This window comes from Triturus cristatus, chromosome 3_1 (assembly GCF_964204655.1).
Source record: "Triturus cristatus chromosome 3_1, aTriCri1.1, whole genome shotgun sequence".
Taxonomy (NCBI): Eukaryota; Metazoa; Chordata; class Amphibia; order Caudata; family Salamandridae; genus Triturus; species Triturus cristatus.
Genome location: NC_140583.1, coordinates 9,119,715 through 9,145,228, shown reverse-complemented (window position 1 = coordinate 9,145,228; position 25,514 = coordinate 9,119,715). Strand labels below are relative to the sequence as shown.

Below are 25,514 nucleotides of genomic sequence, written 5' to 3'. Positions count from 1 at the left end.
CTATCAATTATCATCCCAGAGTTTTTTTTTTTATTAATTTGACTAATTTCAGCTAAGACTGTGAAACAGGGTGGTCTTTGCTGGAATCACGCTGTCAAGGTCTTATGTAAGACTAGGATGACACTATTCAGCTGAGATCGTTTGGGGATGTTTGAATATGTGGGAAAGAGGACATGAGCACCAAGGGTTCTGCATGACCAGGAAAGGAGGACGGCATGTTCCAGGAGGGAGAAATTGCTGCTAGTCACACACCTGCAGCTCCTGCTCAGACATGCCAGGGGCGCATGTGCAACTCCGTCTTACCTCTTTGACAACTTGATCCAATGACGATGCAGCTTCTTTATGCCCATTCACTGCATCCTAAAAGGAGATAATAAGTTGGATCAGTTCAATCTTAGTGTCAAATAATCAACATGTTTAACGATTACGCAGCTTAAGAATCTCTAACTGCGTACCTTCCTTCCCAAAACTGGATGTTCATCAAGTAATTCAAAGCATGGCTCCCTGCCACGTCTCATGTTTGAAAATCTACAGCTTAGGGCTTGGAGAGTGATTGCGGTTCTCTGCAATGGCAGCACCCTGCCAGTGCAAGTCACCCCCACCACTAGTTCCCGAACCCCCCCCCCCCGAACAAGCACACAATTGCCATGCACCAGACCAGTCCACCATTGGCCTATTCTGACCTGGCCAGGTCCTGCATTCCTCAGCCTGCCTTCCCCAGTTACCGGGCCCCGTTCGCAAGTCCCAGCCCCGTGCACTAGTCTCGAAACCCCGGCCCCACTTCCCAGGCGTGGTCCCACGCACCACTCCCTGGGCCCCAGGCACCAGGCCCCGGGCCCCAGGCACCAGGCCCCGGGCCCAACTCCCCAGGCCCCACGCACCACTCCCCAGGCCCCACGCACATCACATCAAGCAGTCCACATACCTCACAAGGCTCAGACTCCTGGAACTGCTATTAAAAGAGAAAATAAAATTATCACCGCTTGTGTCAAATAGAAGGGAAAACTACTTGCAATTCCAGTTTATCATGGGTATTCTGCATTAATAACAGTATAAAACATGTGAGGAAGACCTGCAGGAAACTTTAAAATACAGATTTTTTAATCTGAAAATTATTTAAATAAAAGAAAATCATGCGTCTAAGATGCAACTCTGTGAGAAAGAGCCATCTTTCTTGCATGGTATGCCCCCACTTTTTGCTGAATTGCTGAATCTACTTTGACTGAGTGTGCCCTGGACTCCTGCCAATCAGGTGCCCAGGGCCTATGTTCCTTCCCTAAAAACTGTGTTGAAACCTAAACCCAAATTGGCAAACCCTGGCCACATGTCAGCCCCTGGTAAATGGTAAACTAGGAAACCAGGGCCTTGTGACCAGGGAAGGCCTCTAAGGGCTGCAACACTTATTGTGCCACCCTTAGACGCCCTGTACACATCCCTGTGTGCCATGCCCACAACACACTGCCCTGGCATACATCAGCCACCCCTCTAGCTGTGTGGCCTATGCCAGTGGTGTGGGTACAGGAGCATGAGCCCTGTGCCCCTACAGTACCCAAGTCCATCCCTGGGCACTGTAAGTGAAGTGCTGCCATTTAAGAGTATATGGTGCTGGGAGATCGTCAACACAAACTCCACAGCACCAGGATGGCTCCACTGAAGACTGAAGTTTGCTATCAAACGTCTCAGCACATTAAACCCGCACTGATGCCAGTGCAGGATTTAATGTACAATGCACAACAGAGGGCATCTTAGAGATGCCCCCTGAACCTAACCTACAATCCACATCTTGTCTGAGGGGCTGCCTAGGCTGCCACACAGCAGACATGTTGCTGGACCCCTGGGTAGGAGAGCCCCCGCTCTCCTGGGCCTGCAACAATGCACATCCTGGGCAAGTTGCTAGGTCTCCTCCCCCAGGATGGGCAGGGGAAGTTTCAAAGGCATGCCGCCTCTGTGAGCTTCTCCAGGCCACTTGCTGTACCCAGCAACTGGCCCCTACCGGTTCTAAACCCCCACTCTGGCGGGAAGACTGGCCGGAAACCCCAAGGAAGGACAGGGGGTGTGCCAGCCTCTGCCAACCCCACCCCTCAGATGGGGGAGGCGAGGTGAAGCACATCTCCGGGCTCTCGCCATCTTGAAGATGGGAAGCCCTGCCCAATCAGGAGTAGGCCACTGCCCCCCTCCCACAGGAGAGGGACAGGATGGAGCAAGAACACCGGCGGAAGGATACAAGTCCACAGAACACAGTGACGAGGGAAAGAGCAAGAACACCGGTGGAAGGATACAAGTCCACAGAACACAGTGACGAGGGAGAGAGCAAGAACACCGGCGGAAGGATACAAGTCCACAGAACACAGTGACGAGGGAGAGAGCAAGAACACCGGCGGAAGGATACAAGTCCACAGAACACAGTGACGAGGGAGAGAGCAAGAACACCGGCGGAAGGATACAAGTCCACAGAACACAGTGACGAGGGAGAGCAAGAACACCGGCGGAAGGATACAAGTCCACAGAACACAGTGACGAGGGAGAGAGCAAGAACACCGGCGGAAGGATACAAGTCCACAGAACACAGTGACGAGGGAGAGAGCAAGAACACCGGCGGAAGGATACAAGTCCACAGAACACAGTGACGAGGGAGAGAGCAAGAACACCGGCGGAAGGATACAAGTCCACAGAACACAGTGACGAGGGAGAGAGCAAGAACACCGGCGGAAGGATACAAGTCCACAGAACACAGTGACGAGGGAGAGAGCAAGAACACCGGCGGAAGGCTACAAGTCCACAGAACACAGTGACGAAGGGGAGAGCAAGAACACCGGCGGAAGGATACAAGTCCACAGAACACAGTGACGAGGGAGAGAGCAAGAACACCGGCGGAAGGATACAAGTCCACAGAACACAGTGGGGAGGGCAGACGCGAGGCGAATGGGGAGGGCAGACGCGAGGCGAATGGGGAGGGCAGACGCGAGGCGAATGGGGAGGGCAGACGCGAGGCGAATGGGGAGGGCAGACGCGAGGCGAATGGGGAGGGCAGACGCGAGGAAGCTGGCTCTGTATATACACATTACCAAAATGAGTTATAGTGTGTACAGTCCAGTGGTACCCCAAAGTAGGCAGAGGTAAGAGTAGATAGAACCTTACTCTCCATTTATGGTAGTGTGGGCGAGGGTACCATTTACTGGGCTTACAGAGGCAACATAAGTTGTGCCAATCGTGGTACAGTTTTGGGGAAGGAATACTGATATTGGGAACCCAATTAGCAGGGACCCATTACCCTACAGTCAAAGTTGTATCAAAAGCCAGGCAAAAAGTGGTGGGGTACTGCAACTTTTCTACACACATCCTCTCCTTTACCTCCTGGAAGAAAATACTTTACTAAATGCAGCCAGTGATAGGGGTGGAGGCCCTGCATCCGTCAGGTCCTCATCCTAATAAAAGTGTTATGTTGTGAAAACAGGATCCATTTGCTTCTTGTACCAGGACGGCCACTCAGTCTAAGGAAACAGGCCCTGGACAAAGGAGCACACAACTTCTGCTGATCATCAAATATTCCAGGCGGAATGAACGGACATAAGGAAGGACAGTGGTCGCACTCACCTGCAACACTTTGCTATGCACTACTGTTCCAATCGTTCCTGCACACAGCCTGGGGAGCAAACCACTGAAGAGCCCAGCCTTTCCATCGATCTTCACGATGTGTTTAGCTAAGAGTTAAAAAGAAAGCTACGCTGAGTGGACACATTCCAAGTAGAGGTATCAAAGTAAACAAAACAAGAGGGAAGAAAAGTTACTCACCTTTAATCCTAGCGCTCCATGAGTGCCTTTGCTGTATTCCTAAACACTTTGACATTACTGCACATACAGGATCATCACTGCATTGTCATAAAGAGACCATCGCACAAACCCTAGTCAATAAGGTCATGCACTCTACGCAGGATCACCGTTCACCTCCTGAAGAGACTGCATACCATATAGAACTCAGAGACTGGACTCGTACTTGACCTTCTCAAACAGACCCACATCACCCCCACATCAGGTAACTCCACCGGCGCCTCATACAGAAGAGATGTCATTTTAAGATGCTGATCCACTCCTACAACGCCTCGCACAACCAAGGGCCTACCTACATCAACCACGCCTGAACTTCAACCAACCCTCCAGACACGTACACGCCGCCTCCCTAGAGCACACACCCGCATCCGCAGAGGCCGCACAACCAAGGGCCTGCCTACATCAACCACGGCTGAACTTCAACCAACCCTCCAGACACGTACACGCCGCCTCCCTAGAGCACACACCCACATCCGCAGAGGCCGCACAACCAAGGGCCTGCCTACATCAACCACGCCTGAAATTCAACCAACCCTTCAGACACGTACGCGCCGCCTCCCTAGAGCACACACCTGCAGAGGCCGCACAATCAAGGGCCTGCCTACATCAACCACGCCTGAACTTCAACCAACCCTCCAGACACATACACGCCGCCTCCCTAGAGCACACACACGCATCCGCAGAGGCACCACAACCAAGGGCCTGCCTACATAAACCACGCCTGAACTTCAACCAACCCTCCAGACACGTATGCGCCGCCTCCCTAGAGCACACACCCGCATCCGCAGAGGCCGCACCACCAAGGGCCTGCCTACATCAACCACGCCTGAACTTCAACCAACCCTCCAGACACGTACACGCCGCCTCCCTAGAGCAAACACCCGCATCCGCAGAGGCCGCACAACCAAGGGCCTGCCTACATCAACCACGCCTGAACTTCAACGAACCCTCCAGATATGTACACGCCACCTCCCTAGAGCACACACCCGCATCCGCAGAGGCCGCACAACCAAGGACCTGCCTACATCAACCACGCCTGAACTTCAACCAACCCTCCAGACACGTACGCGCCGCCTCCCTAGAGCACACACCCGCATCCGCAGAGGCTGCACAACCAAGAGCCTGCCTACATCAACCACGCCTGAACTTCAACCAACCCTCCACACACGTACACGCCGCCTCCCTAGAGCACACACCCGCAGAGGTCGCACAACCAAGGGCCTGCCTACATCAACCATGCCTGAACTTCAACCAACCCTCCAGACATGTACACGCCGCCTCCCTAGAGCACACACCCGCAGAGGTCGCACAACCAAGGGCCTGCCTACATCAACCATGCCTGAACTTCAACCAACCCTCCAGACATGTACACGCCGCCTCCCTAGAGCACACACCCGCATCCGCAGAGGCCGCACAACCAAGGGCCTGCCTACATCAACCACGCCTGAACTTCAACCAACCCTCCAGACACGTACACGCCGCCTCCCTAGAGCACACACCCGCATCTGCAGAGGCCGCACAACCAAGGGCCTGCCTACATCAACCACGCCTGAACTTCAACCAACCCTCCAGACACGTACACGCCGCCTCCCTAGAGCACACACCCGCATCCGCAGAGGCCGCACAACCAAGGGCCTGCCTACATCAACCACGCCTGAACCTCAACCAACCCTCCAGACACGTACACGCCGCCTCCCTAGAGCACACACCCGCATCCGCAGAGGCCGCACAACCAAGGGCCTGCCTACATCAACCACGCCTGAACCTCAACCAACCCTCCAGACATGTACACGCCGCCTCCCTAGAGCACACATCCGCAGAGGCCGCACAACCAAGGGCCTGCCTACATCAACCACGCCTGAACTTCAACCAACCCTCCAGACACGTACACGCCGCCTCCCTAGAGCACACACCCGCATCCGCAGAGGCCGCACATCCAAAGGCCTCCCTACATCAACCACGCCTGAACTTCAACCAACCCTCCAGACACGTACACGCCGCCTCCCTAGAGCACACACCCGCATCCGCAGAGGCCGCACAACCAAGGGCCTGCCTACATCAACCACGCCTGAACCTCAACCTACCCTCCAGACACGTACACGCCGCCTCCCTAGAGCACACACCCGCATCGGCCGCACAACCAAGGGCCTGCCTACATCAACCACGCCTGAACTTCAACCAACCCTCCAGACACGTACACGCCGCCTCCCTAGAACACACACCCGCATCCGCAGAGGCCGCACAATCTCCTCCCTTGCGAAAAAATCCTGGAACCACCTTGTCCTAGACCCCCGACACCTACCTCGCTCCTAGAATTCCAGGAAACGCTCAAGACCTGGGGACATATGTATCAAACGATTTTGTATTCGCAAACGCTGCGAATCGCAAAAAAACAGCGTTTGCGAATACAAAATCGCAAAATGAGATGTATGAGGCATTTCAGCCTCGCATTCTTAAGGAATCGCTAATTTTGCGATTTCTTAAGTTTGCGTAAGCATTTAAGAAATCGCAAATTGCGATTCCTTAAATGCAATGTAACACGCACCCAAGTTGCGCGATTTCTCCTTAAGAAATCGCAAATTACCACCAACTTCAAGTTGGTGGTAATTTGCGATTTCTTTGAAAAGTGCACTTTTTGGCATTTTCCAAAGTGCCATGTGGTACACATACATGCCCTTAGGGCATGTATGTGCGCCATGTGTGCACACATGCTGATTTCAGGGGTGCATCAGGGTGTCATCATGACACCCTTGCACCTTTGAAAATATTCTCAATTTGCGATTAGCAAATAGCGAATCACAAATTGAGAGGGACTTCCTATTCATTGCTATGGGCCTCCTGGCCCATAGGAATGAATGGGAAGGTATTCCTTAATTGCGATTTCGTAATTTGCTAATCGCAATTAAGGAATTTTAAGAATTCGCAAAATTTGTGCGAATTTTTAGATGCATCCCGTTTTGCAATTCTCAAATAACGATTCTCAAAAAAATCGCTATTTGAGAATCGCAAATGGAGATGTTGATACATATGAACCCGCCTGAAGCAGCAAGACCCTCAGCACCCGGATACCCTTCCAGGTGATGAGCCACGCTCGACAAATCAAGAATGAGAAAAGTTTCTTTCTAGGATAAAAAGACTGTGCCGATCTGAAGCCAATCATTTGTTTCATTGACCTTTAGACTCCGTGCCTTGCCTGGGCACAGTTTGAGTGCCCACAGCAGAAATCCAGAGGAATACAATGGATGTGGTAGCTCCTCAACTCCTGAGTATGTCTGATGTATGTGTGCGAGTCGACGTTACTCCCTTTATCCCTGTGCAAAGTGATTATAACCATCGTCCTGAAGACTAACAAGGTCTGTTGTATAGACTACGGACTTGTCAACACCGATACACCCTGAGGTAACAGCTACAAGGCTCCTTGGCATGCATGCGGGTCACGGCTCTTCTGGACCAAGCAAGGTTTATCCCTGGTCGCTCAAAGTCACTGTGATAGAGGCCCCCCCTTTGTCACAAGCCCCTTACTCACCCCGCCCGGATTCTCCCCCCTCCGCTGTTCTCCCTTCCAGGGCGCGCAAACCGGAATGAACACTAAAGCGTCCGTGACAACGGGGACCCCGCCCCTCTCTCTGTTGCAGGAGCCAATCCGGAGAGACGACGGACGGACTACCCCTTGACCCAGGAAGTCCGACCTCCCTGCTAACGGCCGGACACAGAAAAGACGGAAGGCGAGAGGCAGAGGTCGTCGGAGTATCGTGGCAGGAGATTTCGGCTGGAGGTACGACGGAAGGAGAGGACGGAAGCGGAGAACCAGAGGAGTGGTCCGAAGACTGGTGGAGTCCCCCGGAGGTGGCTGAAGAGCGGCCGTAACTCGGAGGAGAGTTACGGCGGAGCGCGTGAGTACCAGCTACCTTCTTTGAAGCACGCTAGGTGCCCTGTGTGAAGAGTATGACACCTGTGTAAATATCCCCTCTATTGTAGACACGTCCATTCACCCGGATAGACACCTTGTAAATAAATATACAGCACCGTACACTGGGTAATTACCGTCCCCCACACGACCCCTTCGAGCACCTCTCTTCTTTTCCAATTCCTGCCCATTCCTCTCTCTTTCCTTTTCCCTCACGGTCTATTTCCGCTTCATCACCCGTGGTGACGGTTACGGTACCTGACCTCGAGCCCCAGTAGAACCAACGGCTCCACTTTCTTTCTCTTACCGCCCTCCGAGGAACCCTCGACCAGACCTGCTACCGACGCCTACAGCGACGACCTGGAACCATCCCTGGAGCCCCAACCCAGACGGCAGCGGCTGAAGAACAGAGCACCGTTCCTTCTTTTCCCCTCTTCCTGGAACCCTATATGACTTTACCCTCGGACTACAAAAACTGCCTTGTGTGCAATAAAAAGACATCATTGGCCACTATATCCGGCCTCCTTGCCTGCTTTTCCAGTCCGCCGACCTCCCACGATCACAGTCACATAATATACGGACCATATTTGTAATTTTGCTGCAGACAGATCCCGACCTGCCTGCTGTGGCGATATTTCTGACAACAGAGAAGGCATTTGATTTGCTCCAGGGGCCCATAATGCTTACAGATCTTCCCTCGGGGGTGAGGGGGGGCAACAGGCATTGAGGTCCTCTGTCCCCTCTTGTTTGGTATAGCACTTGATTCCCTCACTTGTGCCTCTAGGAGCACCACTCAGAAGGGGCACTGTGGGAGGCAGATGTTAAACCCTCTCCCAATACACAGACAACATCTGGCACATCCTGGCCAAAGCCTTTCCTCCATGATCAGGTTGATTCTCTGATATGGTGCTTTTTCGAGTTTGAAAATAAACAATACCAGGTTAGACAGGTTGCCCCGAATGCTAAACATCTGAAGGCCAGAGTTGGAATACAACCCCCCACATGGAAAGATAAATTGTTCACTTAGGGAAATAAATCGAGACTCAGCAGAATCTTTCAAAACAAAGGCCAGATGGTGCTGAAACTACAGACTGTCACTGAACGTTAGATACCGCTGCCACTAACAGGAAAAGACCTGGTAAAGCCGACACTGCAGCTGAACCTTAGATACTGCTGCTGCTAGCAGGATAAAGGCCCGGCAGAGCAGACACTGCAGACTGCAACAGAACACTGGATAATGCTACGACGAGCAGGATAAAGGCCTTGTACTGCTGACACTGCAGCTGCACGTTCGATACTGCGGCCGCTAGCAGGATAAAGGTCTGGTAGAGCCGACACTGCAGCTGAACCTTAGATACTGCTGCCACTAGCAGGATAAAGGCCCGGCAGAGCAGACACTGCAATAGAACACTGGATAATGCTACGACGAGCAGGATAAAGGCCTTGTGCTGCTGACACTGCAGCTGCACGTTCGATACTGCTGCTGCTAGCAGGATAAAGGCCTGGTAGAGCCGACACTGCAGCTGAACCTTAGATACTGCTGCCGCTAGCAGGATAAAGGCCTGGTAGAGCCGACACTGCAGCTGAACCTTAGATACTGCTGCTGCTAGCAGGATAAAGGCCTGGTAGAGCCGACACTGCAGCTGAACCTTAGATACTGCTGCCGCTAGCAGGATAAAGGTCTGGTAGAGCAGACACTGCAGCTGAACCTTAGATACTGCTGCCACTAGCAGGATAAAGGTCTGGTAGAGCCGACACTGCAGCTGAACCTTAGATACTGCTGCCACTAGCAGGATAAAGGCCCGGCAGAGCAGACACTGCAATAGAACACTGGATAATGCTACGACGAGCAGGATAAAGGCCTTGTGCTGCTGACACTGCAGCTGCACGTTCGATACTGCTGCCGCTAGCAGGATAAAGGCCTGGTAGAGCCGACACTGCAGCTGAACCTTAGATACTGCTGCCGCTAGCAGGATAAAGGTCTGGTAGAGCAGACACTGCAGCTGAACCTTAGATACTGCTGCCACTAGCAGGATAAAGGCCCGGCAGAGCAGACACTGCAGCTGAACGTTGGATACTGCTGCTGCTAGCAGGATAAAGGACAGGTAGAGCAGACACTGCAGCTAAACCTTAGATACTGCTGTCGCTAGCAGGAAAAGACCTGGTAAAGCCGACACTGCCGCTGAACCTTAAGATACTGCTGCCGCTAGCAGGATAAAGGTCTGGTAGAGCCGACACTAGAGCTGAACCTTAGATACTGCTGCCACTAGCAGGAAAAGACCTGGTAAAGCCAACACTGCAGCTGAACCTTAGATACTGCTGCCGCTAGCAGGATAAAGGCCCGGCAGAGCAGACACTGCAGACTGCAATAGAACACTGGATAATGCTACAACGAGCAGGATAAAGGCCTTGTACTGCTGACACTGCAGCTGCACGTTCGATACTGCTGCCGCTAGCAGGATAAAGGCCTGGTAGAGCCGACACTGCAGCTGAACCTTAGATACTGCTGCCGCTAGCAGGATAAAGGCCTGGTAGTGCTGACACTGCAGACAGCAATAGAACTCTGGATAATGCTGCGACTAGCAGGATCAAGGCCTTGTACTGCTGACACTGTAGCTGAACCTTAGATACTGCTGCCGCTAGCAGGATAAAGGCCTGGTAGAGCCGACACTGCAGCTGAACCTTAGATACTGCTGCCGCTAGCAGGATAAAGGCCTGGTAGTGCTGACACTGCAGACAGCAATAGAACTCTGGATAATGCTGCGACTAGCAGGATCAAGGCCTTGTACTGCCGACACTGCAGCTGAACCTTAGATACCGCTGCTGCTAGCAGCATAAAGGCCTGGTGGAGCAGACAGGCACTGAAGACTGGGCTTCACCTCGCCCCACCCCACCCCCGAGGGGTGGGTTTGGAAGAGGTGGGCACACCTTCTGGGCTGTTTTAATTTCCGCCCCTCTTACTGCCAAAAATGAGGAGAGACAGGAAGGGGGCCTGCTCCTGATAGCTCCCAGACCATTTACTCTTTTATGGCTTTACTGGAGTTACAATGTCTAAGAATGGACTTGAAGGGGTACAGGGCTCATGCAACTGTACTCTCACCAGTGGTATAGTGCACCCAGCTAGAGGGGAGTCTTGCCTTTACCACAGGCAGTGGGTTGCAGGCATGGCACACAAGTATGTGTGCCATTTCGCCTCTTCACTTTTCTGTGCACCAGAACACGCAGCCTGCAATGGCTGTCTGTGTGTGTTAAGGTAGAGGACCTCTAAGGGTGGCAAAGTAAGTGCTGCAGCCCTTGGAGGCTTACCCTGGTCACATTGCCCTTGGTACCCATGGTAGTTTTTACAAGGGACTTACATTTGGCCAGAGAGGTGCCATTTGGGGGTACAAAGGTACAGTTTTGGGAAAGAACACAGGCCCTGGGAACCTGATTGGCAGGGACCCAAGGAACATCAAGTCAAAGTGCACCAGAAATCTGGCAAAAAGTGTGTGGGGTGGGGGTGGTTCTGCAAAAGAAACCCGGAAAATCTTGTATCAAGGCTCTGTTTTTTTTTAATGCAGCAAATTCTAAACAGAGATAGTGTCTTAAGGAGAAAGTGGGATCCTCCTGAGATGATAAATTTGTGAGGCAGATAAATAGCGCACTGTCATTCATGCATATCCTTCTGTGTAATATGCAGGCCAAATTAGAACAGACCTTGCCTCAAAGGGGAGCCAGTTGAGAGGCCAGGAATGGGCTGAATGTCTTGGATCTACTGGTGCACGACACAGTCAATAACGAGCTGCCATACACAAATTTAGATTCGACTAGAGATTGGACGACTGCTCTGATGTCACCAGCAAGGACTTGTTGTAGTGGACCCTTCGCTCCAGCACGGATGTCAGAGTAGAACTGAAAGATCTTGTTCTCCACAAAGGATGGTTTGCAGCAGATGATTGGATTCTACAGCCAGGAACATCCCCACTTCGAGGAGTTTGAGTGAGATCAAGTGCAACTGCGTGTCATCTCGTAGAGATGAAAGGAGATGGTAGATCGTGACATGCTGAGGGACCATCAAGAAGTAGCCAGGATTCTTCATGGTCCAGGATGTCTAAAGCACCATCCACTACGTGCAGGACGAGTGTTGCAGCCTGTTCTGACTCCTGATTGGTGGTCATCAAAGAGAGGGTTACCTTAGATGAATTTTATTAACTGTTCTGCTCCACAACTCTCAAGCCCTTTGGCTCTGAAGGAAAGGTTAGATGGAAGTTAGGAGCAGCAGACTCGCGACAGAGGCGGGTAGGTACTATACCTTATTTTATGGCGGAGTTTATTAGGAGAGTTAAATGGGGGATGAGGATATGTTCTTTACTGTCATAGCTAGAATGGGGTTAGTGAAACGAGCGGATGGTCTGGTAGCAAAGATTAATTAATTCCCTGTGTGCAATTTCCGTTTTATGGTCAAAAGAGGTCTAAACATCTGTAGAATGGGGCCAAGGATGTTTCTGTTGTGGAGGGAGGGACCAAATTGTTCATTTTTTCATTCAAATGTAGGGAGAATAAGTTGGAGTATTCTTAGCTGTCGGGTATTTCAAAAGGCGGCACAGAGGTTGTAGAGTCCTTGAAGACTTGCCCACAAAGCCATGCATGGGGTCAGTCGGAGTTTCTTAAGCATGCTTTCCAATGATATGTTTCGGGGAGCTGCCTGCGATCTCCAGATTCAGGAGAACCAGCTGGGGAGACTGTCGTTTTTTTGAACGTCCTCTTTCCATTAGAGTACTCTAGATTTTCAGGGCAAACCTCAAAACATGGCTGTTCCCCAAGTAAACTTTTTCTCTCAAAATCTCGATCTCTTCCCTGAACTTAGCTCCTTGACACCTCTGGGTAATCGTCTGCGCTGAATAAATCCTTTTACCATTGCAAGAGGTGAAAAAGCTTTCTTAGCACTGCTGACTTATGTTCTAAATACACATTTTGGCCCAAAAATATGGGTTCTGTATCTTTCCGTTTGAGTTGGAATATCCGGAGGGTTTGCTTTGATGGTCATTGGCGCCAAGTGCGTTTTATTGCTCTTAGGATTTTCCATTCTACTACAATTTCTTTTAAAATCCACTGCAATTTTATGTGGTCATGTGTTTTAGTTTTGATGAGGCCAGAATTGAATCCACCAACATGACTGTGCTATAGTTAGCCACTAACAAGTTTGTGTTAGGTTTGTCATGAAAGTCCATTAGTTTTGCTATTATCTTAGTTTCTGCAAGCGAATGGTCAATATCACCGAAGTCCCAGACACAAATCTTTGTTTCTTTGCACGCAGGTGGAGGTTCCAATGCAGAACAGAGAGAAAACTATAAGGAGGTGCTCAGACGAGCCGAGCCGACCAACACACACACACACACACACACACACACACACACACACACACACACACACACACACACACACACACACACACACACACACACGGCAGTGGCCCATGATGAGGTCTCTCTGGTAAATAAGAAGGCCGAAGATAGATCCCCTTGAAGCGTGTTGGCAGAATAGGAACAGATTGAGGTAATTACGGAGCAGAAAGAGACGGCCGAGGCAAAGCTGTATCTAGCTCATCTCCATAATAAAGACTAAGGTCACTCTAAAATAGGTGACCATTGCAATGTGTCTCTTCCAGCTATTAATCCATCAGCGGCTAGGCAGAGGTGTTTATCTCCCGAAGGGTGGTAGATGTTATGAAGTACTGTATGTTTTGAGTCAGAAGTCTTAATTACCACAGAAAAATATTCAAATAAGGTTCAGGCATGTGCTTTGCCTAGGAGACCTATGGATGATTGACAGCTTGGTTCACCTTCTCTGCCCTGGCAAAGGTTTGTGCAGCCTGGAGAAAATTAGAGGATCAGGCGCAGGCTAAAAGGTGCCTGAAAGCCATGTCTCAGTCAAGAATAGCTTGCTGAAGTTATAAGACTAGATTACATGCACAATTTAGATTTGTTTGTAGCTCATTTGTAGTTGTGAAGCAAGCAGCTGAATTCAGTGAGGCTTCACCAGGATCCTGGGAATCTAAACTGTTGTAGAACAGGGTGAGATTATGGAGGTCTTCTGATGGGTCTTCCAGGCGAGAAAGTTTGATGTTTCAGGGATAACTTAGATATTTCCATCAGAAGTATGAGAGGGTCAGAGGGGAAGACTGTGCAAGAGTCTGCATTCAAGGGTGGCCACTGTATTTTTAAGAAGTAAATGGAGGAAGCAAGAGATTTCTTTTCAGAGAGTAGACAAACCAGTTTATTGGACACAGAGTAGAGGTTGCCATCAGTGTGAAGAGTTTTTGAATGATTAGGGGAACACTGAATGGCAGCTCGAGGAGTTACAGCATCAGAAGGTGAGGGAGGGCTGCAGGAGATTCTAAATCTGGTGCAAGAAAGTTGAATGTGTGTGGGCGCATCCAAAAAAGGAGCTATTGGGACATCAGGGGCCACCTGGAAGAGCATAAGTGTTTGGTAGATCTCAAGGGTTGAATCGGTGATGGCAGATGCTGAAAGGAGTGATTAGGAGTGTGGGGGGGGAGAACGGTGGACATTTGGTGGTGATAAATGAGGATCATCTGTAAACTGTGGCAGATGGTGGAGGGGTGGGGGATGTTGGGAGGTGATTGAAGTCAATCGTAGCTAGTGAGGGTGAGTGGTAGTAGTAGAGAATGCCTTCCAAGAGTGGAAGTGTCGAATTGGTCGTCAAACTGGGCAAGAACTTATTCTGTTGATTGAAGCATCATCATGCTATTTCTTTAGGTTCATTAGCCAAGACAACCTGATTTTACTAAAATGGTACAAATAATATAGATATAGGGGGGTGTGAGAAAGTGGCTCTGTATATACTGTTCCCAAATAGGTACAGGGTGTACAGAGTCCACAGTCCCCCAGGGTTTGGCAGGGTCTAAAGTTAGATATAACCTTACTCTCTAAAGTGGTAGCTTGGTCGAGCAGTAAGGCAGTATCAGAGGACAGTGCAAAGCATTTGTTGTACACACTCAGTCAGCAAATGGTCTCACACACTCAATAACTGAACTCTAGGTCAATGGTTTATATATAAATAATATATGCTTTTTTTAATTTTAGAACCAACAATAGGTATTAAAATATACTTTCTCAGAATGAGATGCTTTATATAAATACTTTTGCAATATGCAATTGACTTTTGTAGAAAGTTACAAGTGGTTGCAATAGGCAACAATTCTAAACACAATGCATTGAGCTCAATGGAAGTTTCAAGTTATTTGCAACAGATTACTTTTAGGATTACTTTTGGATTTCCAGGACTGGATCCTAGATTCAGTCCCGGGTCAGTACTTGGAATCAAGTGATAAAAGTGGACTTAATTACTGTGATGTTTAGACAATATTTTGCTATTTTAAAAGTTGACACTTAAAATATTTCATAGAAAACAGTCAATGATTCCCTATGGCAGAAAATTCAAGTTGCAGGTATAGTATGTTCTCGTTACTTTTGTAATCCAGTACTGGGTGCCTAGACTCAGTACTGGGACCCATGTCCAAAACAGGTAAGTAATTACGTTTTCAGAAGTTATACGATTTTTAAAGAATATTTAAAGTTTGCAGAAATTGACATTTGGAAGAAATTTCACAGAAAAACAGTCAACGATTTTCTATGAGAGAAAATTGGGTTACTGGTAAGTACAGTTGTAAGTACTTTGCAGAGTCGGTGCTGGGCACCAAGACCCAGCACTGGGGTGAGTATTTTCGTTTGTTACTCGGCTGTTTTTTGGTGAATATTTTAAGTTTTGAAAAGTCCACACTTAGAAGAAATTTCAGGAAAAACCAGTCAATGTTACCCTATGGAGAAAATAGAGTTATCGATTTAAAGGTAAGTACTCGACTGGCAGAGTTGAGGTTCTGGGCATAGACTCGGGGGTCCCCCAGGGTCAGGTAGGTACAGTTGGTTCACCCTCAGCGGCACTATGGCGGCTGGGTGCAGAGAGAGTTAGGCCCAATGTTATCCTAGGAGGGATGGGGGGCCTTGGTTGGTGGCTGCCGACTAGCAGGCCACACGGCTGTGGGAGCTGGGCTCCTGGTCACTTACTCAGGGCAAGTGGGGAAGTAGATAGGTGTAGAGGTTGCACTGCCAGGGCCACTCGGGCGGCTGGGTGCAGGGTGCTTTTGAGCCTTCGGGTGCTCAATTGATTTCAATGGGAAATCTCCAGTATAGAAAAAGACTGCAAGCTCGGGGACGAAGATTCTTCAGGTGCCACCACCACTTCGAGAGGTAAGTTGGGTAGTCGGAGGATAGGTAGGTACCCCGGGTTTGGGCACAGGGGGCCGCGGGCCGCCGGGTGAAGGGGGTGCCTTTTCATGTCAGGAAATCTTACCCTCTGTTGATAGCGGTTGGGGGGGCACCTGGTTCTGAGGCTGCAGGCTTCTTCAGGAGTGTCGAGGGAGGCCCTTGGGTGTCGGACTCAGGGTCACAGTCGCCGTGGGGTCGTCCTCGTGATCTTTGTTCACTCCGGCACAGGCCAGGCTTGGCGGGTGCAGAGTCTGAAGGGTTCGCGGTTCCGAACTGCTGCCAGGGATTAGAAGTAGATTTTGAGTAGAGCCTCTACTCATGGGAGTTCCAGGGGTTTAGAGTCAAAAGGTAGCCAGGTCCTCCGGGGTTTGTGAGGTTGCTGGCCACAAGAGATGTTGGGTTGGAGCAGGAGCAGGTTCGAGGGTCGACAGGCTGGTAGGGCTGGGGCCAAAGCAGTTTGTGTCTTCCTCTTTTTAGCAGCTGCAGGGCAGGTATTCTTTCTTCTTGCTCTTTGTAGTTTTGAATCTGGAATCTGGGGAAGGAAGATTCAGGGTGCCCCTAAATACTAGATTTAGGGGCGTTACAGGTAGGTGAAGGGCAGGGACCAATTGGTCCCTGTCCTGGGGTGGGTACACCCCCTATTCTGCGCCTCCCCTGTGCGAGGGGGGCAGTAGCCTAGTCCTGATTGGGCAGGGCTTCCCATCTTCAAGATGGCGAGAGCCCGGAGACGTGCTTCACCTCACCTCCCCCACCTGAGGGGTGGGGTTGGCAGGCTGGCACATCCTCTGCCCTTATTTGGGGTTTCTGGCCAAGCTTCCCGCCAGAGTGGGGGGGTTGCAGTGGCCTGGGGAAGCTCACAAAGGCGGCATGCCTTTGAAGCTTCCCCTGCCCATCCTGGGGGAGGAGATTTAGCACCTCGCCCAGATGTGCATTGCTGCAGGCCCAGGAGAGCAGAGGCTCTCCTACCCAGGGGTCCAGCAACATGTCTGCTGTGTGGCAGCCTAGGCAGCCTCCCAGACTAGATGTGGATTGTAGGTTAGGTTTCAGGGGGCATCTCTAAGATGCCCTCTGGGGTGCTTGGTACATTAAATCCCACACTGGCATCAGTGCGGGTTTAATGTGCTGAGAAGTTTGATACCAAACTTCTCAGCCTTTAGTGTTGCCATTATGGTGCTGTGGAGTTCGTTTTTGACGAGCTCTCAGCACCATGTACTCTTAAATGGCAGCACTGCACTTACAGTGCCCAGGAATAGACCACTGGCATACGGCACCCAGCTAGAGGGGTGGCTGATGTATGCCAGGGCAGTGTAGGTGGTGGGCATGGCACACAGGGATGTGTGCCATGTCAACTTTGTTTCGTCTTGTATCCAGACACTCAGCCTGCAAAGGCAGTGTGTGTGTGTAAGGGTACAGGGCATCTAAGGGTGGCACAATGAGTGCTGCAGCCCTTAGAGGCCTTCCCTGGTCACAGGGCCCTGGGTACCTAGGGTACCATTTACCAGGGGCTGACGTGGCCAGGGTTTGCCAATTTGGGTTTTGGCTGTTAGGCAGTTTTTAGGCAAGGGACACAGGCCCTGGGCACCTGATTGGCAGGAGCCCAGGGCACAACAAGGAAAAGTGCATCAGCTATTAGGCAAAAAAGAAGGAGGGAGGGGTTACTGCAACAGAAACCCACTTTCTTACAGGGGGTCTGTCAGCCAGCCCTCTTCAACCATAGTTCCTTAGTGTCACTCACATAGTTCTTCGCCCCACTACAGCATTCAATGGAAAACAAAAGGCCAGTCCATTTCAGCCATTCCCTAACTTCATTCTGCCCTTTCACAAGGCGCACGTCAACACACAATGACGTTCCATGCCGTGCTAGAGATTACAATGAGTGTTTCCTGAGAACCCCAAAAATATTTCTGGCTTTAGCAATTTCTTTTTTTCCTTTCAGATAGACAATGGCTAGGCAGCTTCAGCAAAAATGTTTAACAAGAACTGTCACAAAAAAGCCATCTCCAGACCCAAGCTTTGCAAATGCTTCTTAAACAAGCATTGAAAATGCAATAGGTCTCGCCTTTGATCAAGTTAAAGCAATTTGCTTTGCTAATGGTATTGTATAGCTAAGCAAATGGCTTTAACTTAATAAGAGGCGAGGACTGTTGCATTTTTAATGCTTGTTCTTCTTTGAAGTGGCCATGAGGTTAGGGAATGTTTTCGTTTCTTTTCTCTGAACACACACAGGTAGTTTCCAGCTTTTAAAGAGCCTTAGAATTCTAGCCCGGGGCCTTTCGAATGCTGGGTCTTGCCAAGCCATGGTCACAGTGGAAAGAGAAGCTTAGTGCTCCAGCAGGCAGCGTGTGGAGGGCACCCTGTCTGAGCAGAGGCGAGACCCCACCCTGTCTGAGCAGAGGCGAGACCCCACCCTGTCTGAGCAGAGGCGAGACCCCACCCTGTCTGAGCAGAGGCGAGACCCCACCCTGTCTGAGCAGAGGCGAGACCCCACCCTGTCTGAGCAGAGGCGAGACCCCACCCTGTCTGAGCAGAGGCGAGACCCCACCCTGTCTGAGCAGAGGCGAGACCCCACCCTGTCTGAGCAGAGGCGAGACCCCACCCTGTCTGAGCAGAGGCGAGACCCCACCCTGTCTGAGCAGAGGCGAGACCCCACCCTGTCTGAGCAGAGGCGAGACCCCACCCTGGCATGCGTCACTCCCGGCCTGGTTACTTCATGAGCGCCCTTCGTATCTTCTGAAAAAACATAGCACCCGTCCTCAAAAAAACTTCACTATCTGGCAGCCTAATAAGTATGAAATGATCCAAATATGTTTCAAGGGCATATTAAGGCTGAAGCAGCGTTTAATGCTCTGGGGTTCGCTTTCATCTGTGGCACCATGAGAACTGAACCGGTGTGCTCAATGAACGCACAACCTTTGTGCATGTTTGCTGAGCCTTAGATGTTTACATTCCACAAAAGCACACACATCTTCCTTTCACAAATATAAGCTTCTACCTACACAGCTTGAAAATGAATGACCTGGTGCCGGGTTACTGCTGCTAGTTATGGGTTTTTTAATCTCTGTGTAATCGCGCTGGGCTGACTCGGCCTTTCACCCTGACTGGGCCAAGAAACTGAGAGACACCGAATTGGACAACGATAGCTGCTATTAAGAATGCTAGAACTGGCCAACAATGCTGTAGTACAATCATAAAAACACGTTATAATGAATCCATGCAAAAATGGAACAGAGGTCAGAAGAAAGAACATTTTATTATTCCTTGATATGATTTTTATTTAGATGCTCAAGACACGGCGCTAAGAGCCAGATGATGCCGCTTTTTATCTCACTGTGACGCTGCCACTGGTCAGTAGAACCACTTTACTGGATGGTGAGGAGAGCCTGGATTGTATGCTTTGTTGCGGATGTTTGGGGACAGAAAGATGGCCTCTCTACGGCTCAAAGTCCAGATGCGTGCATTGACATGTCAAGGCAAGGGGGAGAAAGTTTAACTTAAAAACCTGATCTCTTCTTTCAACGAGCCGAGCAATGTAGAGATGTTCGGAGCACAAGAGGTGGCTAGAAGTGAAAGGAGTGACCTGGAGGGGCCGTACAAAGCGGCTGGAAACTCTAGTACCGGACAGATGGAGAGGGCCTCTCTCACATTACACCACCCCGTTCATCTGGCGCTAGACAGAGTCCAGGTGGGACCTGCAACTCCAGAAAGTTTTTAACCTTCATTTATTCCCATGGGAAGCCTCTGAAACGGACATTCGCAGTATGGCAGCGATGTGAGACTTGATACAGCTTATGTCTCATTTGCTTGCTGGGTGTTTGAATTCCAACACTATTCCATAAGGCTCAAACTGCACACCAAGGTGACTCCTTGTGGCTGGTTCTTCTGGGAAGCCGTCCAAGTGGCGCACACAGTGATGGGCGCGGTGAGAAGCCCGAGGCGCCTCAGTGAGGCGCTGTGAAGGTCTTCAGACTCCACCAGGGGCCGTGTCTTAGAGGCACCTGGCTCAGCGCAGAGTTTGTGTGCGCCTGCAGTGCGTACAGAAAACTCATTTAAACCACTATTTCTCAGAGTAAGTGCATTATTTTAGTTAGCCCAGCTCAGAAACAAAAAGACGAACCTTGTTCACTACTTCGGAGCTGTCCTGACAGAGAATGCTGTTCTAAAACATAGAAATGTCGGGATAAGTGAACTCCGTTTACGCACCGCAGACGAGAAGAAAGAAAGTCATCCGGCTTTAAGCTGAGGCAGCGGAACCCTTCATGATTTTGCCCCACAACCATAATTTAAATTTGCCAAGGCCACAAGATGCAGTTCAACGTGCGGTGTGTTATGCACCCTTCGAGTCGACGTCGCGCTATATAAGAAGCATTTGCAATGCATTAGGTCTCGCATTTACGCGAGTTTGAGCTAGTGACATTGCAAATAACAATGCCTATTGGCATTGTCATTTACAATGCCAATAGCTTTAACTCGTGCAACTGCGAGACCTATTCCATTGCAAATGCTTGTTTTATTTGTGGTATGCTTGTGTGGCATTTAAAGACACGTGGTTTTGACTTCATTTCTATGGATTTATATTGATAATGTTGTATTCTGTTGAGATGGTTTGATATAACTACATGGAACTGTCCCTGCATGTGCAACCACCGGCACAAATTAAGCAGCGTTTCAAACATCCCTCATACAAAACGCTGTGTACAATGCTATTGAGCCTCTGCATTCAAGCCATTGTTCTGCAGACGGGGTGGCTTCGGATACTGTTGCTGAACAATCTGCTTTTACAAAACTGGGATTCGTCTTATGCGGCATAATGGGAGGATTTAAATTTCCTATGGCACCGTTTAGAAAAGATTACCCATAAATTGCAAGTGGTGTTGGTGGAGATATAAAACGTTTTATCTACCAAACTCACAGGCCAGACCACTGCTTGACGGCCAGCACCGGGGCCGGCCACAAGCCCGTGATGCATCACAAAATGGAAGCCGAGCCCGCCTGCACGTGACATGCCGACGTGAGGTTCGAGGAGGGGGCAAGGAGACCATTCTTCAAGCACAGCTGTCGGGTCCTTTGCATAACCAACACAACATCGACCAAGGCACAGAAACCGCATTCATAGGAATGCAAATTAGCTTGAAGGCCAACCTGCATCAGGCAGACAGTGTATTGTGTACATTGGCGAGTTGTGTCTGCCTCCACTGAAGCTTCCCTGCAAAGACGCAAGGGTGCAGGCCGACCTAAAATACATTATAAGTCAACAAAAGGAAAGATGTTAGTTATGCATGTTACAATTCTAGCAGAGGTCCGTATCTTTCATATGTGGCTATTGAGTGAAGAAAATGGAACTTACGGGTGCAATTTTAGTCTAATTGAACATGATTTAAAAGTACTATTTCAACTTCAAATGTATTAAAAGAGAACCCCCCTGCATTCGAAACACACTGATGAAAAACAAGGTTTACAACGTGCAGATAAGGAATTGGAATTGGCCTGCTGCAGAGAGGGGCTTCCAGATAAGGATGTAGGGACAGGGACAATGGGAGAGCTACAGAGATACAAGTGGGAACCTGCAGGCTGCCTGCTTTAAGCAGGAAGTGGGATAAGGGAGAGGGTGGCAAATGGTGTGCACTTTCGCGGGCGCTTGGATGTTCAGTGGCCGCGCGGCTCACTGAGAACATCAAAGCGCCCGCGAAATGTACACGCAGGCTGCCAAATGGTCCGCGCGCCCGGCGCACATGCACTGTAGTTGGGGGCCTGAAAACCACTCGTTTGCACTTCCAAATCCCCGTTTTCTATAGCTCTCGCCAGAGCAGCGCTAAAGCGCTGGCTCAGGCGAGACCTAAAAATGCACACAAATAAAAAATCCACATTTTATCAGTGACTAATTCCGGATCTTTGGGGCAATCTCACTCAATAAAACACCCCGAGAGTAACCAGTATTCTACTGAGCCGTAAAAAAGGCACACTGTCCTTTGTATCAGCGGGCACCAATTCATGCCCTTTGTATTAGCCTAAGCAGACGTATTACAAACAAGCTGGGGCTGCGAGTTCACCACCCAGAAGGGGTCGAGGGCCGCATTTCAGCAAACGTCCTGCGGTGGATACCCTCTGCCATCCCACTTGGACGGCCTCGGCCTGCTGGCGTAAAAGGTTTATTATCTTCTTTATGGGGCTATCTGTTTCGCCCCATAAAGATAAACCTTTTACGCCAGCAGTAAGTCAGGGCATTCAGCCCAAGTCACACAGAGCTCTTTCCCAATGGCCGGCCACCGTTTAGCATAAACGGTGACGCCAGCCAATGAGAAAGAGGGGTGGGGCTTAAAGCCCGCTAGCGAATCTCCCTCAAGGTCATAAGATCTCGCCAGCGACGCTAGACTTCAACCTAAAAATGAGTGGTAGCGAGCTTTAAAGCTACAAAGAACAGTTTGCACCCAGGGCTTTAAGCAGCTCAGCATCACTAATTATAAGCAAATTGAATGGAAATACTAGAATGAAGCTCTCTTGCCATATTTTCTAGCACTTAAGGTGTACGTCTAAAGCTCTGGCTGAGAGGGCTGTAGTTTAAAGGTGGAATTCTGGGAGCAGACTTTATAGGAAAATTGTTAGATGTAGAAAAAACTCACGCTAGCTCATGTTTGCCATTAATAGAAAAAAAAAATCAATACCAATAGTGCAGTTTCAATTAAAAACATAAGCTACATCAACTGTAAGGGAATTGTGAACTTCCAATGTCACCCTTTTGCCTCCAAATATTGCCAATCCTCTCTCTGGGTAGAAGAAAATACAAGTCAGCACCAGCAGCACGGTGGGTTAGTAGGTCACAACCTATTCTTATTGGACATTTAACATTTGCTGATAAAACATTTACCGTGAAGGGTGAAAGACTAGGTTGAGTCTAATTCCTAAAAAGGTTCAGTCAGTGAGAGCAAATACACATTTTAAGGAGACTGCTCATGATCTTTGCAAATTGCTGGATACTTTATTCTATTTATTTTGCTTCGGTCCTAAATTTAAGATCAAGGAAGTGGTGTTTACACTATTTGGGAAACACACAATTAGTGAAGGAAAAGAGGATTCTAATTATTTGAAGACAATAGGCAGATATAACAAGCATTGGCATAGCCAATAGGTCTCGCTTTTGGGACCTTATAAGTCCTTTGCCAGAGGTTTTGGCTTGGCCTTTGCTTTAAGCTGTGCTGTAGAGCAGTGTGGCTGCTGTGCAGCATGGTGAAAAGTTATAATGAACAAGACTGGCCACATTGTTTTGTAGGCACATGCATGCAACACCACATGAAATGACGCAGGCGCCTTTTTAGGTCGAGGACCGTCCGGTCTGCCGAAGGCAGAACCGGAAGTCGGAGATTTAATGTTTGAGAGTGGCTCTTTAGCCCGCCTCTCTTTTTGGCTCTCCTCCATTGGCTGGCTTCCTAAACGGAGGCCAGCCATTGGAGGAGAGAGCCGTCCCTCCAAATAGGCTCCGTCTTTTTCAGATTCGGGGGCGTGTTCCGTGCTGTTCTTTCCACTTTTTAGCCACGCCCTTTCTCAGGCGTGTTTTTCTCTCCTCCAGCCAATGGCAAGAGGAGAGAAAAAGAAACACGCCCCTGAATCTGAAAACGCCGCTGCGTTTCTCCGAGGCATTTCTGCTTTGCATCGGAAAAAGGCGGCGGTGTTCATGGCGTCCTCTCCCCCTGCTCTTGGCTCCCGTGTTGGCTGCTGCTCTGGTCTCGTCCCCCCTGACCGTGCCGCATAGGATCCTAAGGTGTCCGTGCCAGTGTAGCCTAACTGAGGCTCCCCAGCAGTTTTCAATGTTAAGGAGTTGAAAGTGGTGCCCAGAATTGCCGTTGCTGCTTTAACTGAAACAGTTACTTTAAGGGTCGTTGAAGGTGGAACCCAGAAACTGTTGGCACTTTAAGTGGATGAGCTATAGTTTTCTCGTAGCAACAAATAGCTCTGCAAGGAGGTATGCGCTTGTTGTGTGAAGTGCCAATTCAAATCAGTAATGCCAATATCAATGTTCCCCCGGAAGACTTGGGATCGCCCCGTTAACTTTAAGTCAAAGTGCCCCTTGCCGCTTTAAGCGAAGCGGGTTTCTGCTAATCACCGCCCACACATCAGAAAGGCTTCGCACGGAAGAAAGCAGTAGAAGCAGGATATTTGCGTAGCGGGAACTCGTCACGTACCTTGCCCGAGTTCATCCTGGTAAGCAGGGGTCGATCCTCTCTTGCGTGGCGTGGGTTCACTTGCTGGCGGGTTGCTCCATTGATAACAATTGTCGCCAAAATGAAATAAATAATGAAGCCGATGTCGGTGCAGTTATCGGGATACGTTTATTCAAGATAGGAGCTGGAGCAAACCCGGCCAGCACATCAGGGAAACCGTCTCTCCGTAATGGCTGAGCACGGAACGCTGGGCTCTGGAACAAGGCGCATGGCCCATCCACGAGACCAGACAGCCCCACGAGCACCTGCTGCAGAGTTTCTTTCCGCCGGCATTTACCAGGCCTCACATAAATGTCGAGAAAACTCGTGTAATTAATTATCTTCCGGGAGAGCGAGCAGCATTTTGTATAGTTGAGGTTTTGACTCATATGAAGTTAGTGCAGAGGGTTAATAGAACGTGTACTAAGTAGATTACAGGGTGCATATGATGTAAACAGATTACTGCTTTCAAAAGAGACATCCTTCTGTTACTTACCATTTATAACTATAGAATGGTGAGCTATTAACTTTCATCCCAGAACTGCATACACACTGCAAAGTATACATTATTAGAACATGGATTAATGTTGCAAAAAGGGTTAATTTGGCTAGAAATCAATTCGTATTATTAAAGAGAACTCCCAACTATGCGGTTTCTTTTTCGACTCCATCTACCTCACTCTCTATCTCACTACCTCACTCTCTATCTCACTCTATCTACCTCACTCTCTCACTACCTCACTCTCTATTTCAATACCTCACTCTCTCTCACTACCTCACTCTCTCTCTGCTAATGCAATAGGTATCACATATGCAAAAAAAAAGCTAATGCCAATAGAAATGACAATGCCATTTATTTAGGGATACAATAATGATAAAAAAAAATAATGAGCAATACCAATAGCTCTACCTATAACATTGCCGAGACCATTGCATTGTAAATGCTTGTTTTACTTTTCGGATCCAAAAAAAGCTATTGGCATTGTAAATGATAATGTATTTTACCCATGTGCTGTAGAGGGTGTGTAGTGGGATTATGTGAGTTTGATTGGAATTGTTAGTTTTGGGATTGTGTGGCGTGGAATTTTGTGGTGTGGAGTGGATTTGTGTAGTGGAATTATGTGGGATGGTATACAGTTGAAATATATTTGGATAGTAATTATGTGGTATTGAGCATATTGAAATTATGTGTAGTGGGTGTGATGGCATGCAATTATGTGGAATGGTATTTTGGGGTATGGAATGTAGTGGAGTGTAATTATGTGGTGTGCTGTTGAATTTTGTAGCATGATGTGGAATTATGTGGTTTGAATTGGATGT

The 25,514-nt window shown here is 49.3% G+C and overlaps 1 protein-coding gene across 2 annotated transcripts in view; it reads right to left on the bottom strand.

Annotated features, from left to right (window-relative positions):
* Positions 1-25,514, bottom strand: part of LOC146859586 (mitochondrial carrier homolog 2-like) — a 201,421-nt gene that overhangs the window by 141,630 nt on the left and 34,277 nt on the right. Inside the window, exons 3-5 of one of the 2 annotated variants that reach the window (XM_085646523.1) lie at positions 3,595-3,701; positions 926-949; positions 304-360 (exon numbers count right to left, since the gene is read on the bottom strand). In XM_085646523.1, coding sequence (XP_085502649.1) covers positions 304-360; positions 926-949; positions 3,595-3,701 — 188 coding nt within the window. Of the gene's footprint in view, positions 1-303; positions 361-925; positions 953-3,594; positions 3,702-25,514 lie in introns of both variants that reach the window. The other variant, XM_085646522.1, reaches the window with a different exon arrangement.